The sequence below is a fragment of the Leptosomus discolor genome, chromosome 4 (assembly GCF_034619465.1).
Source record: "Leptosomus discolor isolate bLepDis1 chromosome 4, bLepDis1.hap2, whole genome shotgun sequence".
NCBI lineage: Eukaryota > Metazoa > Chordata > Aves > Leptosomiformes > Leptosomidae > Leptosomus > Leptosomus discolor.
In genome coordinates, this window is record NC_141394.1 from 77,288,330 (window position 1) to 77,302,883 (window position 14,554).

The following is a 14,554-nucleotide window of genomic DNA, read 5'->3' on the forward strand; positions in this document are numbered from 1 at the left end:
TAAGGAAAGGAAAGGAAAGGAAAGGAAAGGAAAGGAAGAAGACAAAGAAGAGAAAAAAGAAAAAAGAAAAAGAAAAAGAAAAAGAAAAAGAAAAAGAAAAAGAAAAAGAAAAAGAAAAAGAAAAAGAAAAAGAAAAAGAAAAAGAAAAAGAAAAAGAAAAAGAAAAAGAAAAAGAAAAAGAAAAAGAAAAAGAAAAAGAAAAAGAAGAAAAAAAAAAAAAGAAGACTATCTGGAGCTGAAAAGTAAATTTGGCTCTTTGCTAGCACCCATGGACCTAATTGGATTTACTGCCTGAGTGCAGAAAAACTTGAAAAGATTATGGAAAAAGAAAAGAATTTGAGATTAACACGTACAGTACATTTCAATACAGGTGATGGGACAATTAGAAATGTAGTTAAGCTTTGGAAAATCTTTATAAACCTGGAAGGGATTTAAGTCTGAATGTGACTTGGTGTGCCCAGCCCTGATTTTTCTAGACCAGCCAGATGTTGGAAACACAATGTGAAAGGATGGTTTGGGGGCTTTTCCCTCTGTTGAAAACTTTGAGGAGAGGGGAGGAAAACACAGAGGACTGACCCCACTGGCCCCTGCAAAGAACAAAGGCAGATTTTCCCTTTGCATCCTAGGACTGATGGTGGTGGACTCCAAGCAGCAACGCTGGTGGAAAGCCTGCGTCTGTCAGAAGATAAACCTGCCTGTGTCCTTCCAGTGAAACACAACTAGAGGAACTCACTGGTTAGGAGTCCCCATGCGGGCCGTTTCTTTCTCTTCAGTGCTTGAGCAGCGTTTAACAATCAGAGCTATTGAATTCTATTTCTCCGTGTCAGTCAGTTAGCCTGGGCCCAGTGTGGCTCCCTGTGCTGCTTTCAGAGCAAATGGAGTTGTCCGTACTGTGAATAGCGGGATGCATCCAGGGGGATTTACATCAGAAGAGGGACTTGGCCTCATTCCTTCAACAATTAGAGAAACACAGTGGTTTCTCTAGGTGTTAGAGCAAAAGAAAAAAGACCTCTTCCCTCCTGATGAGTTTGTCTCATCTTGCTTAACCCCTCTCTCCCACCGCATCTCCCACCTCACAGCAGCATGGTCTGAAGGCCAGGGCTGATGAATTACAACTCTTTCCCTGGGGGAGGCATGAATTTTTGTCTCCCTTGATGGCTTTCATGACATTTGCAGCACTGCGGTGAGGGAATTAATCCAATTGAAGCAGATCTGCCTCTCTCCGTTTGCAGTAGGGATGTAGGGACCAATTCATCCATTCCTGAAGGAGACCTCAAAACAACAAAGCAGGTGCATTGCACAGATTTCTCTACATCAGCCCAAATGGGAGACAAGGGTGATTAGCTCAGATGCAGACATCTGTGCTGGAAACTCTTCAAGTTGGTGAAACTAATCCCACTCTTAGAAAGAGTTGAGGAGTTTTGGTGAGGATCTGAGAGCCAGACATGTAGGTGGGCAGGGAGGGCAGGATGCAGCTTGCAGGTAAGACACTGAATTGTACGTGTCTGCAGGTGGGCGTCTATAAGTGAGAAAGGTGTCCAAGTCCTGCAAGAAGCAGGGGAAATATGCTCTGTAAGTCAGAGGAGCCTAGGGAGTGAGTCACACAGCGAAATGTCTGACGTGAAGTGAGCTGGACCAATTCCTCTGCTGTGAATTGACATGTTTTCCTAGATTTATTGAACCAACACCTCCTAATAGCTGAGGATCTAATCGTGGTGGCTTGGCCAGGCAAAGGCCACTTCTGCGGTCAGTTCAGAAGTCATCCTTCCTCCTGCTTCCAACATCCTCCCCGAAAAGGCACTGAGCATCATTTTCTCCTAGTGGAAACAGATTGCCAGTGGCAAGGGGGAAAGCAGCACTCCTGCCTCCAAAGCATTTCATCAAACCAGGGGTCAGGAGCTCATCCGCCCACCAAAAACTGGGGAAAAAACTCCCCCCATCCCCGGGAACAGGGAGAGCAGATTCTCTCAGTGCATTGCAGCAGCTACGTGGAGGTGCACAAGTGCAAGCAGCATGTGTTACGTGGGGAGGAAAGCTGCTGCTTGGAGAGAGCTCAAACTGGGTGGAATCAGATCGGTATCACTCCTGGATGCAAACCTGATTGCACGGGGGTAGAGAACGGACCTGAACTGCTGTAATTAGATTATCAGATCTCCAGAGCAGGATTGAGCTCATAACACATTTTAACCCTTTCTTCTGAGATTGTGGCGTGCAAACTCGATATTGCTGCTATAAAACCTGAGCAGATTTATGATGCATGGAAATGGATCACAAGTTTCTGGTCACTGCATCTTCCAGCTGCTGGTATTACTTCTGGCAGGTTTGGCATATTTCCAGTTGTCCTGTCGTTAAGAACAGGTCTTGCACACTATGAAAATCCCTTGGGACAAAACCAGTCTCTGGCTGTGCAGGTGACTTGTGGGGTTTGGAGAGAGGAAGATTAAATGCTACTTCATTCTCTAGGCAGGAGCAATGTTCCCCCAGCAGCATCCATGCTCCTGTGTAAAGCAGCTATATGTAAGACTTAGGCAAGGAATGTTGTGATCCATTGTGCTTTCCTGTAACAGCACAGAGCAATGATGAATTTGAAGCCATGCCAGAGTGTTTCAGGCTGACTTAGGCAGGGAAAGGACAGTTTTGTGATGGAGCCATTGGGAAGTATTTCATAGAATCATAGAATCATTAGGTTGGAATAGACCTCTAAGATCATCAAGTCCAACCGTTGACCTAATACCACCCTGCCCACTAAACCATGTCTACAAGTGCCACATCAACATATTTTTTGTACACCTCCAGGGACCATGACCCCACCACTTCCCTGGGCAGCCTGTTCCAATGTTTGACTACTCTTTTGGTAAAGAAATTTTTCCTAATGTCCAATCTAAACCTCCCCTGGTACAACTTGAGGCCATTTCCTCTCGTCCTATTGCTAGTTACTTGGGAGAAGAGACTGACCATTTGACACCTAACTCCACTATAGCACTGTGTGACCTTTGGCAAATCACCTTCCCATAATACTCTTTGGCCCCTTGCAGTAAAATGGGGCCAGTAACACTTTCTCGGTCGCTGTCATCTTTCCAGGGTAGGGAATGAGGTTTCACACTGTGACAAGCAGCTGCTGTCTGGAAAGAAACAGCATTCAGAGCTATGATAAATGACCTTAACATTCATGACATGCTCCTTGCTCTAGTCTTCCCACTGCTCACATATTCCCTACCAGGGACAGTGAAAATAAATACAATCCTTTGTTCAGTCACAATAAATGCATTCCCTGATTCTTTGAAGGGTCTCCTTGGTTTCTTGTCAGATCTGCTTCCCTACTGTGCTGCTAAGGATAAGCTGCAAATCTTGGAGAGGAAGAAGACGGTAATTCTTTCTCCACCAAAGTATGTCAGCCCTTACTAGCTTTGACAACATATATCCACATTTAGGCACACACTGCCTTGGCTACCGAACTCAGCTGCTCTCCATTAGCTCGCATGGGTTTACATGCAAGCAGGGACAAAGCAGTCCCTACTGTTCCCGTGAGCTGAGAGCTCTGTCTGAAGATACTACGGTTTATTTTCACTTGCTAACTTGTGGGAAAGCCACAGACTCACGTTGCCTTCACTAGAATATAAATCCATTTCCCTGAACTTGAAGTTGAGCTCTGGTCTAATGAAGGGCCCTATTGAAGTTCTGCCAGTGCAAGGCCAGGGTGTCCTGCCATAGCTTTCCCATGAGTGTTGCTCTCCTGTTGCCCAGCAAAGGTTGTCCAGCCTTCTGCCTCTGATGGTTTTGATGCTACTGATCAAATAATGACTTGGGCTCATGATTTCAAAACCGCTACTCCAGCAGCTGGGGACAGCTTAGGGTGCAGTGGAGCTGCAAATCTCAATGCACCACAAATCTCACTTCCTTCCATCTCCAACCAGGCTGCCCTTCACAAAGAGCTTTTACTACAAGAAATGCAGAGCAGCCTGAACATGTAGGAAAAAGTATTTCCCTGCAAAACCAAAAGCTTTACACTTCATGAGCGGTTCTTGCAGCAGGAAAGAGAGAATACATATGACATATTGATCATGTTGCACTGCTGGAAGGTGCCTACATTGATTAGGGCAGTGTGTGAACAAGGATACAATAAATAGAGTAAAAAAGAACATCAAACCTTCCAATCTCACCTCAAAGAAATTCCCTGGCTCTCCCCAGAACTGAGTGGACCAAAGGCTGAGATGTTGCTGCGTGGATGAAAGAAATGCTATGCAGGAGTTTTCTTCTCCCGTACCTCTCCCATGACTAAGAAGACTCAGCTACGGATTAGGTCTGTGTCTTGCTTTGAAACGTCCTTGGACTCCTCCATCTCTGGTGGCCGTGGCAGTATTTGTAACCAGATACAAGACCACACATGACAGGTGCCCCGTATCTGCAGATATCCATGCATTCCTGCCCTGGGGGAGGTCTAAAAGCTTGGCCTAAATTAGCTCTCCAGGCTTCCTCTGCATTGGATGGAGAGAAATAGGCACCTGCAGAGAGCAGCTTGTCTGCCCTAACTTAGCCAGCTTTTTTTTAGGGTGTACTGCTGTAGCAAGCTGAGTGTCTTCAGTGCTCATACAAATCAACAGGATTGCCCACAGCTCTGCATCAGCCCATACTAAGACAGAAACTTGAAATGATGCTTTGAACTACTCTACTATAAATATAGGAACCTAAAACGGCTCTGTTGGATCAGACTGTCGAACTCACTGTCCTGCCTCACAGTGCCGAAATGCGGTAGCCTGGGGAAGGCTGTCCTGTACAGTGGTGCTTCCCCAAAACACATTCCCATGCTGCAACGCTTTGCAGTTCAGGAACTTTCTACCTGAAGATGGGGGTCTTTGCATTTCCTAAGCCCTGCTGGGTTTCCTTTCTATGAACCCATCCTGCCTCCCTATAAGCTTCCATCCTTCTGAAACAAGGAGGTCCTCAGGGCATATCCACCACCAGTAAGGTCCACTTTGAACCTGTTACCTGGCAGTATCAGTAGATGGCCATTACCTAGACTAGAAGAACACTGACATGGGTGTAAATATTATTTTTCCCCAATATAATTTGGCCCGATTCGAGTATCATTCACTTTGACGAAGGAAGGCCAAGCTCGGTTCTGCTACATGTTAGCTTTGACTCCCGCTGCTTTCTTGGAGTTGAGGCACTAACCCTGCGTGTTTCAGGATCACTATTTGTGGTGGCCCCGACGTGGCAGGGTGAGGTGTGGGTTCTGCCACCCTCTGAGCCTGCCTGGGAGGGAAATGGCACAGCTCAGCTCTACTCTTTACTTTAATTAGATATAAAATCAGCACCCCTTGAAGGGTCCAAGGGCAGATTAACCATTGGTCCTGACCTGATTTGTCGCTCTTTATTGCAGACGTGGACCGGCAGCACAGCGAGAGCTTTGCTTTGTCAATAAATCCTGGACACAATGGACTGCAGGAAAGGGAAAATGATCCGCGGAGCCCAGGCGGATGGGGGAGATGGCTTCCGCTCTCCTACGGCAGCCAATTGCCTGGATCAGGCCTACGATGTTTAATTCACAAATGTGCAATCTTTAGCTCCTTTTACGTGTCCCCAGGCAGTCTCGTAGACACCACCTGAAGTATATTAGAGCCTGGCTGATTATGGGTCTGCTCCAAAGCCCTCTGAAGTCAGTGGGAGTCTTTCCCCTGACTTCACTGTGTTTGGGGCAGGCCCTGGATGAATATCCCTCAGGTTAGACAGTTTAATCATCTATTCAGCAGTACACAAAGCAGATCACATACACTTTTAGCCTGCATTGTATGGTGTTATGAAACGAGAAGATTATTTGATATGATTCAGAGATAGCTCAGGTATAAGGTAAAAAAAAAATAACACCTTTGATGTTTTACATTACACTTCAGTTATTCCTTGAGGGGCAAATTCTCGTCACCTTACCCAGGTGAATATTGCACTTGGTAATTTGGTCAAAAACATTCCATCAACCTTCTTTTTAATAGAAAAAGTGGGGGGGGGGGGGGGGGAGTTCAGCTTGGTGGAGATTTCTGCCCAAAAGGAAGGAAAAGAAAAGGTAAATCCATGTTTTTCTTCTTTCAATAATCAGAGAAAAAAAAATAATGGGAACAAAAATTTGTTTTGAAGGGATTTTCTAACAGGGCAATAAAACTCGCCTCTTTTTTTGCCAAAGCCTAAGGAGAAACAACAATTTCCCAACAATTGCAGTCTCTGTCTGGCACATCTATTTCTCACTGAGGCATCAGCCGTCCATGTCCCATCAGCCAGGCCTGAATCTCATCTCGCCTCTCTTGGGTCAAGATACAAAATGAGGCTTTGTCCCTCTCGTTTTGTGTGCTATCAGAATGAGACTGACAGGACCGCCTTCCATGAACAAGCAGGGCAGAATTTAGGTACATCACATTCAAAGTCAGGTGAGATCTGCTGGGCTTGTGGGGCCTTATCTCAAGAACCCCACTGAAGATTTTCTGTCACTAGAAATACAGAGAGGGCAAGGGCAGGATATCTGTAGGTGCCTTGAACGCTACTACATCTTTTGAACTATTCCTAAAGATTTCAGGGGAAAATGACCTGCAATCAGCGTAAAAAAAGGCAATAAAACCTTCTGCATAGGCACAACGTGCTGTGGCCAACTTTCATGGACTTGGTGAGCGACAGGGCAAATCAAAAGCCTCCTCCTTCAGAGGAGATGCAAACCACAGTCCATGGCCAGTGGCAGTAACTGAAGCCCTATTTCCAAAAGAGTTGGCGGGCGATGAAACCCAGCGCGGATGGCTGTGTTCTGCCTCTTGAATCCCCTTCCACCGCCCCACAATATACTCGGCGTTGCTGGGGGTGGGGGGTTTAACTTTACTGGCACAAGGGTTTCCTTTGTTGATGGGAGCTGGGTCTCCTCTAGGGGACTGGGCTGATCCAGCTGTACTGGCAAAACCTTTGTAATGTGGAGTAGCTCAAGTGCAGACCTGCAGTGGGTGCCTGCCTGAACCTTTGCTGGCATGCCGATAAGGCCAGCGCTGAGCAAAGTTAAACGACCCCGTGCTGGAGAAGCGCCACACGTAGGAGCCAGCAACCATCTGTGTTACTGATCCAACGCATCTCTGGAAATGCCTTTGGACTACACTTTTTTTCAAGCAGGGACTGCCTTTTTTAGTAGTTGTGTGCTGGAAGAGCCACTGTCCCTGGCTGGGAGTGCCAGAGGGTACAGGTAGCACAGGGCAGAGGTACCAGGCAGTTGTGCTTGCAGTCATCAGCACGACCACGGTTCCACATCGAGTACTGCTGTGCTTCATCAGTCTTGCCCAGTTGAAGTGGCATCTTCCTAGATGTCTAGGAAAGAGTGGAGAAACCAAGCAAAGATGAGTCTTCCTGTGACGCTTTGCTTTAGTGTCCAACAGCCGGGACCTGTGGGCTCCCAGGTACCCCCATGAGATCACTGCTCCCTCAAAGCCAGAAGAAGTCATTTACAGGGTGTTTCCTATGGCTGCCAGAGCAGAGAGGACGGAGGCCTGAAGTCAGCCTCTCTCCCAGGGATGAACATTTCTCTGCTGACTTCCCTGGGAGCCGGCTATGCCCTGAGCTGCTGGGCTGTCACCTGACCCAGGCTGAGAAGAGGCTCATTGTCATGGAGAACTGCCCATCCCAGGCATGGCCTTGGCATTTAGAGAGGAGTGGGGACCCTCAGGGTGGGACCAGCAGGCTAATTGCCTTTGTCTCCCCCCTCCTTCAATGGGGGAACCACAGTAAATCCCCAAAACCCATGACAATAGCCGTGCTGCTTTTGAGTGCCCTTCATTAAACTCAATCCTCTTGCCCTCCCTCTCCCAAGATTTGCTAAAAAAAAAAAAAAAGAGTCCCTTTTAATGACAAAAGGAAACCTAAAAGGCTGCCATTAGCCCATTCACTTGAGTCCTCTCTTCAGACTAGGTGTCTATTTGCTGAAATCTATTCTCAAGTGTCCCTTAGGCAGGTTGCTATATCATAAGCTCACCAGCCTTTGGGATGGTGTGCCCGCAGGAGGGGCCACAGCCCCTGCTTCCACCTAGGGACTTACTTTCCCTGGAGGGAGCAGGATTTGGAGTTGATGGCAGGAAAGGTGCACTGGTGACAGTTAAACCTGCAAAAACCTCTCTAGAGCCCACCAGCACCCCTCAGGAGTGGGGCTGGAGCACTGTGGTGGGTGGGTTTCATCCTTCCCTGGCTCTGCTCTGGCAGTAGGTCTGTTGAGCCATGGGATATTTGCTGAGGATGTACTGCCAGAGGCAGACCGCGCATCAACACAAATTTGCCACTGATTTGGGATCCTCAGGAGCCAATGTTTATGGGTACTGTCTGCAGAAACATACAGCTGATGGAAGCAGCAGAGGGTAAATCCTGAAGCAAATCTGGGTGGAAGAACATGAGCTGGACTTGTGCAAGTGTCCCATATTGGCCCACTGCTCGCTAAGGCTGACTACAGGCTGGTGGAGCAGAGAAGGGGTGTAATGGTCACTTAAATACGTGAGTGAGCAGTTGCTGGCTTACTTAAGGACCGGCTCTGAATCTTTTGAAGGTGTCGGGAATCCCTCCACCACTTTTAGATCATACTCAGCAGTCCAAAACCCAAAATAAAGCTATTCCACACCTGGTGCGATTGAACTCGAGCAGGACAAGACTGACCACACCGTCTTTCTGCTAGTGGCAGTCTGCCCTTTCCCTCCCATTATCACTACCACTGCATCACCCGAGATGCAATTAAAAATCAAGATGCAGAGGAATTACCCCTAAAGGAAGATGGTATCTGTGCTGGGAAGGGGTGGGTGAGCGAGAGGGGGCCGAGGCAGGAGTTGCCACCCGCCCACTGGTCTCAGCTATTGCACAAATGGCGGTTGGCCAGTGCTGGGGCAAGTACTTGGTCCCGATCCCAAAAGCATGGAAGTCATCTGACGTTTCGTCATGGCTTCATTATATTTTGGATGAGGCCAGCGGTTTGTCTTGCATCACTAGCCTGTATGTTATGCAGGTAGCTAGTGAAGAGGCGCTGCCTCGCGCTGCCAAGTTTTGTTTTCTGAATAGCCTGCGGGGATGGCCTGACATCACGGCAGATGCATATATGCTAAATAGCTGCAATTTCATGCTTAACTTCATTATTGATGCTACAGTCCTTGTAAAGACATTTATGTTCACGCTCTACTCACACCCAGCACCCGGCTTACGGAAACAGCAAGAACTGGGAGTTGGTCGCGCTGCACAATGGCTGCTGGAGGACAGAGTCCCCTTCCCCAGCAGCAGGACTCGGGAAGGATTCTCCGGAGGGCCCGTTCACAGCAGGCGCTCCGCCTGGCCCGCTAGCTGACAGGTCCAACTCCTCCCCCAGCCTGCCACTGTAAGCAGGTGCGATCCTACGCCAAAAACCGATTTGCAAAACGGATCGAGCCAACAGTCACGCTCAGACGCTCGTACCTCCTGCTAGCTAGCACCATGCCGGAACCAGCCCCGACTCTTTTTACTTTTGCAAGCTTTTATTTGTTTTTTACTGAACCAGGCTGAAAAAGGACAGTTGTAATTCAGACCGTGGACAAAAAACAAACAAACAAACAAGCCCAGAGTGCCCACTCTGCACAGCGAGGCTGTAAGAGGCTGCAAGTCAGCTCAGATGCGTCTCCTTTGGGCCCAGGGCAGTTTTTTTCTGTCTGAAATTGTTCATAAATCTTTGAACCTTTTATCCCAAACCACGTGAAAGCAAAACCTGTCTCCCACACAGTTTTAAAATACCTCAAACATACTGAGGAACAACCAGGCAAAAATCTAACAGTTGTTAACATTTTATTCCCAACAGCTGTTCAGCCTGAAAAGTTTCATTAATACACTAACGAACAAAAACGAAACCAACAAAAAATTCAAAACAAATAAAACAACAACAAAAGAAGGGGAAACAAAGTAAAATAAACTTTAACAAAGTTTAAAACACATTATAAATAAGTACAGCTCCAGAGCATAATTTACAAATATAAAACCACATAGAAACATATGTACAGAAGAGTTACATTACGTACAAATATGTATAAAAATACCCCAGTGTTTATCCTTGTGCTAAAGCTGCATGGCTAGAGTTATCTTTGGTACTAAGCTCAGGGAAAAAGATTGTTTTACAAGACACGGCCCTGGCTATACAATATGCCACACACAGGAAGACCAGAGCGAACCTCTGTGGGTGTCGGGGAGGTTTTGGGGGTTTTTTACCCAGAGTATCCCCCCGTGCATTGCATATTGTGGGATCAGGGCAGAAAGCAAGGGCTTACAGAGGCAATTGCTGGCAGAAGAGTTTTTTAATACATTGTACAAGGCACTTCATAAGAAATCTCTTCATTTTTTTTTCCTGTTCTCTTCTAAGACTCACTGGATGTCTACACTTGGCTCTTGCAGGTATCGCCTTACGGTTATAGTTTTTAAACTTCTTATTCTACATTCAGGATTAGAAACCTCTGAAAACATTAATTCAGTTCACTTTCATCTGCAGAATTCAGACAGCAAGCCATCTAAACCACCTAACACTTTCCAGGATGGGGAAAAGACTTTGCATCTGCCTTCTGCTGGTGTTTAAGGGCTGTTCTTATTTTGAAGGGTGAGAAGATCCGTCTTCCTGGAAGAACTCCTGGGAAGCGTCCACATTGAAATGCTGTTTGCAAAAGCGTATGGTCCTCCTTGCTGCCAGATACACCTGCAACTCCCATTCCCTGTGCAGCGCTTGCCGGCTGACTGCCCCAGCAACCTACACCTCTGTTCCATCGCGGGTGTAGATGAGGCTGTTAACCGTGAAGTTGTAGTAGTGGTTGTACTGGGCTCCCTGGCTGCTGCTGCTGGGATGGAAGGAGCTGTAGTAGGCGGGGGAAGGTCCCGCAACCCGCTGCAGTTGGTCTGGCGAAGGCACCTCCTGAGAAGAGCTGCTGGAAGGGGTGAAAGTGCCACTGCTCAGCTGTCCAGCAGAGAAGTTCCTGTGATGCAGGTCACTGCCGAGACCCCCTGTCAGCCGGCTGCCTCCGCTGCTCAGGGAGCTCATGCCGCTGAAGAAGGTGCTGAGGCAGCTAGGGGTGGATGAAATGATACCGGAGGGAGAGGAGCTTTTTGGATGGTCCCTGGCAGAAGGCGAGGGGTCCAGCTCTGGGGGTGGGCTGTTTCCACACGGTTTGCCTGCGGCTGGGATGGGTCGGTCTTCCTCAGCCTTCAGGCCCCCCAGAGAGGAGGCTGCAGATGCAGTCGCAGGGGCGTTGGGCTCAGAGCGCCGCTTGCGTTTGCGACGGAAGTTCCCATTGTCAAACATCTTCTCACAGTTGGGATCTAAGGTCCAGTAGTTTCCCTTCCCTGGTGGAAAACAGGAGAAACAAGAGAGAAAGTCAACGGCTGTGACAGAGAGCCCCACCACAGACAGATAAGCAATATCCATGCCTTGTCCGATCGACGCAGAACCCACATCTCTCCTACACCTGGTTCCTCCTCTGTTGTCCAGTACAAAGATCCAAAACCTGGCTCCAGGACATCATCACCTCCACCCCTCCAATGCCCAGGTGAACCTTAAGGCCACATGGAGGAGGAGAACCTCTCCGTCACAGACCATAAACCTCCTTGGAGGATCTGCACCTCTACCTCAGACCTGGCAGAAGGGGAGGTGAAGCAAGGCTCCCCTTGCTCTGGCTGCCTCCCAGCAAGCACAGGCACTTGCAGCCACCTCAGCAGCAGGTGACAAGGTGGTGCCCCTGCCGTGGCTCTTCTCACAACCAGGTACCAGGCCCAGGTACCCCGAGGGGACAGCAGGACGGCAGCGCTGAGCTGGGGGGGCTGCAGACAAGATGCCCCATGCCCAAGACTCAGTGTGAGGGGGCTGTGGTGCCATGAGCTGCCCCCACACGCCTCTTGCTCACGCCCGGGCCTGACGGGAGCAGTGACCCCACCGCGTGTCCCCCCCCTCCGCCAGAAGCCCCAGACCGGCACGTCCCCTCCCTGCCGGGCCGGAGCAGCACCGTCCGGGCGCGCCTCCGCCCACTCCCGGGTACCGGCTGTGCCCCGGGGCCGGGCCGGCGAGCGGTGGGCAGGGAGGGAAGCCGTGAATCACGGCCGAAGGAGCCGGGCCTTGCACAACCGGCACTCCCGGCCTCGGCCCACCCGGCCTGCTCGGGCAGGGGGTGAGGGCTGGGGCCAGCCGCCCCTCGCCTACACCTCCGGGACGGACGGGGGTGCAGGGGGGGCCGCTGGTCCTCACAGTGCGTGGTTTGAGGGGACAAGGGAGCCCGGTCTCCTCCCAGCGATTGCCCCGAGGGGACAGGGGAGCCCGGTCTCCTCATGTCACTGGCCCTGAGGGGACAAGGGAGCCCGGTCTCCTCACAGCGGTTGCCCCGAGGGGACAACGGAGCCCGGTCTCCTCCCAGCGATTGCCCCGAGGGGACAGGGGAGCCCAGTCTCCTCATGCCACTGGCCCTGAGGGGACAAGGGAGCCCGGTCTCTTCACAGCGACCGGCCCCGAGAGGACAAGGGAGCCCGGTCTCCTCCCAGAGGTTGCCCCGAGGGGACAGGGGAGCCCAGTCTCCTCATATCACTGGCCCTAAGGGGACAAAGGAGCCCGGTCTTCTCATGTCACTGGCCCTGAGGGGACAAAGGAGCCCGGTCTCCTCTCAGCGGTTGCCCCGAGGGGACAAGGGAGCCCCGTCTCCTCACAGCTACCAGCCCTAAAGGAACAAGGGACCCGCCGGACAAGGGGACGCCTGCCGCCCGCTCTCCCCGCGGGGGTGCCGGCCACGGGGGTCTGCGCCCGCCGACCCTCGCCTCCCGCCCCCGCCCCAGCCCACCGTCCCGCCCGGCGCGGCGGCCTCACCGGGGTCGTCCTCGTCGCGGGGCACCTTGCGGAAGCAGTCGTTGAGGCTGAGGTTGTGGCGGATGCTGTTCTGCCATCCCGCCTTGCTGCGCTTGTAGAAGGGGAAGTTCTCGGCCACGTACTGGTAGATGTGGCTGAGGGTGAGCTTCCTCTCGGGGGCGCTCTGGATGGCCATGGCGATCAGCGCCGAGTAGGAGTAAGGCGGCCGCACCAGCTTCAGCAGCTCCTCCTGGCTGGCCAGGCTCAGCCAGCTCAGCTCCGCGCCGCCCGCCGACGGCGAGCCGGGCGCCGAGGGCGAGCCCACCAGCTGCCCGCCCCGCGAACAGCCGTACGAGGCCGGCGGCAGGAAGGGCGCGGCGGCGGCGGCGGCGGCGGCGGAGCCGGGCGGGCCCTGCAGGTAGGGCGCGGGGCTGTTCATGCCCCACAGGTAGCCGGCGTTGGCGGGCGCCCCGTAGTCCCCCAGCGCGTACCCGCCCGCCCGCTGCCCGGAGGAGGCGGCGGCGGCGGCGGCGGCGGCAGCGGCGGCGGCGGCGGCGGCAGCGGCGCCGGGCGGGTGGAGGCTGGGTTGGGGGTAAACGCTGAAGTTCTCGCTGCAGTACACCGCCATGTCGGGGGCTTCCTGGGCGCTGCGGGGCTGCGGGGGCGCGGGGGCGGCCGCCGGCGCCGAGGCTCTGGGCTGCGCCTGCTGCAACTCACCGGCGCTCATAATCCCTGGCCATGCAGGGCGGCCGGCGCTCCCCCCCGCTCCCGTCCTCTCCCGCCGACACCGCCCCCCCCCCGCCCCCCACGGCCCCGGTGGCCCCAGACCAAAAAATCCCGGGGGGCTGCGGCGCTGCGCCCTTATAGGCGCTGCCGTGCGCCCGGTCTCCCCGCCCGCCGCCGGGGCTGGGCGGGCAGCGGCGGCGCGCAGGGAGCAGCCAGTAGCGCGGCTCCGCGCCGGGGAGGGAGGCGGAGGGGGGCAAGGCCGGGCCCCAAAAGCGGCCATGGGGGAGGGACCGGCGGGGGAAGCTGCGGGAGGCGCCAGGGATTTGGCTCCCGGCAGCGCGGGGGCAGCCTGCTCCCCCCTCCCCGGCTGTCGTCTGTTTCCCCTCCCCGTCCCGTCCCCCCCCGTCCTGTCCCCGTCCCCCGCCCCGGGGGTCTGTCCGCGCTGCCCCGGCGCTCAGGGATCCGTGCCCCCTTTTCCCACGGATGCGATCGTCCCTGATCCCTTCGGCCCCGAAACTGAGGTCTGGGGGAGATTAGCATCGCTGCGGTTGCCCCGACGGGAACGCGAAGGGTGAAATTCGCTTAAACTCTTGTTATTTATATGTAATTTTGCCGCCCGTCTCGCAACGGCCGGGGCTGAGATCGCAGTTAATTAGCTTTGGATAAGGAATTGCCCGAAATTAAACAAACAAACAACATCAGCGTGTTCGCTCGTACCGCGGGAGGGAAGGGCTGGCAGTCGCGGGGCGCGATTTAATGAATAAAAGTTGATTTTCGCCTTCGTGCTTCGGCGGAGCTTGAGGGAAAGCGCATCCTTTTGCAGAGAAAAGGTCTCGGTATTCGTAACGATCTCGACACCCCGGGGTTTATACGGGGACCAGCTCCGGCAAATCCTCTCCGGGGCAAAGCGCACGATCGGACCCACACGTGTAACAAGAAAAATACGTTCAACGGTGCGGCAGAATTTAGAGAGTCTTTGTCAGTCGCTTAAAAGAGGTAAATCCC

General features: G+C 52.3%; 1 protein-coding gene across 1 annotated transcript; it reads right to left on the minus strand.

Moving 5' to 3' along the window:
- Positions 1-10,750: 10,750 nt before the first annotated feature.
- Positions 10,751-13,550, minus strand: FOXI3 (forkhead box I3). Its single transcript, XM_086464582.1, has 2 exons — positions 12,845-13,550; positions 10,751-11,340 (listed from the first exon to the last, which is right to left on the minus strand). Exons 1-2 carry the CDS (start codon positions 13,548-13,550, stop codon positions 10,751-10,753), a joined length of 1,296 nt encoding a protein of 431 aa, XP_086320708.1.
- Between the last annotated feature and the right edge of the window lie 1,004 nt (positions 13,551-14,554).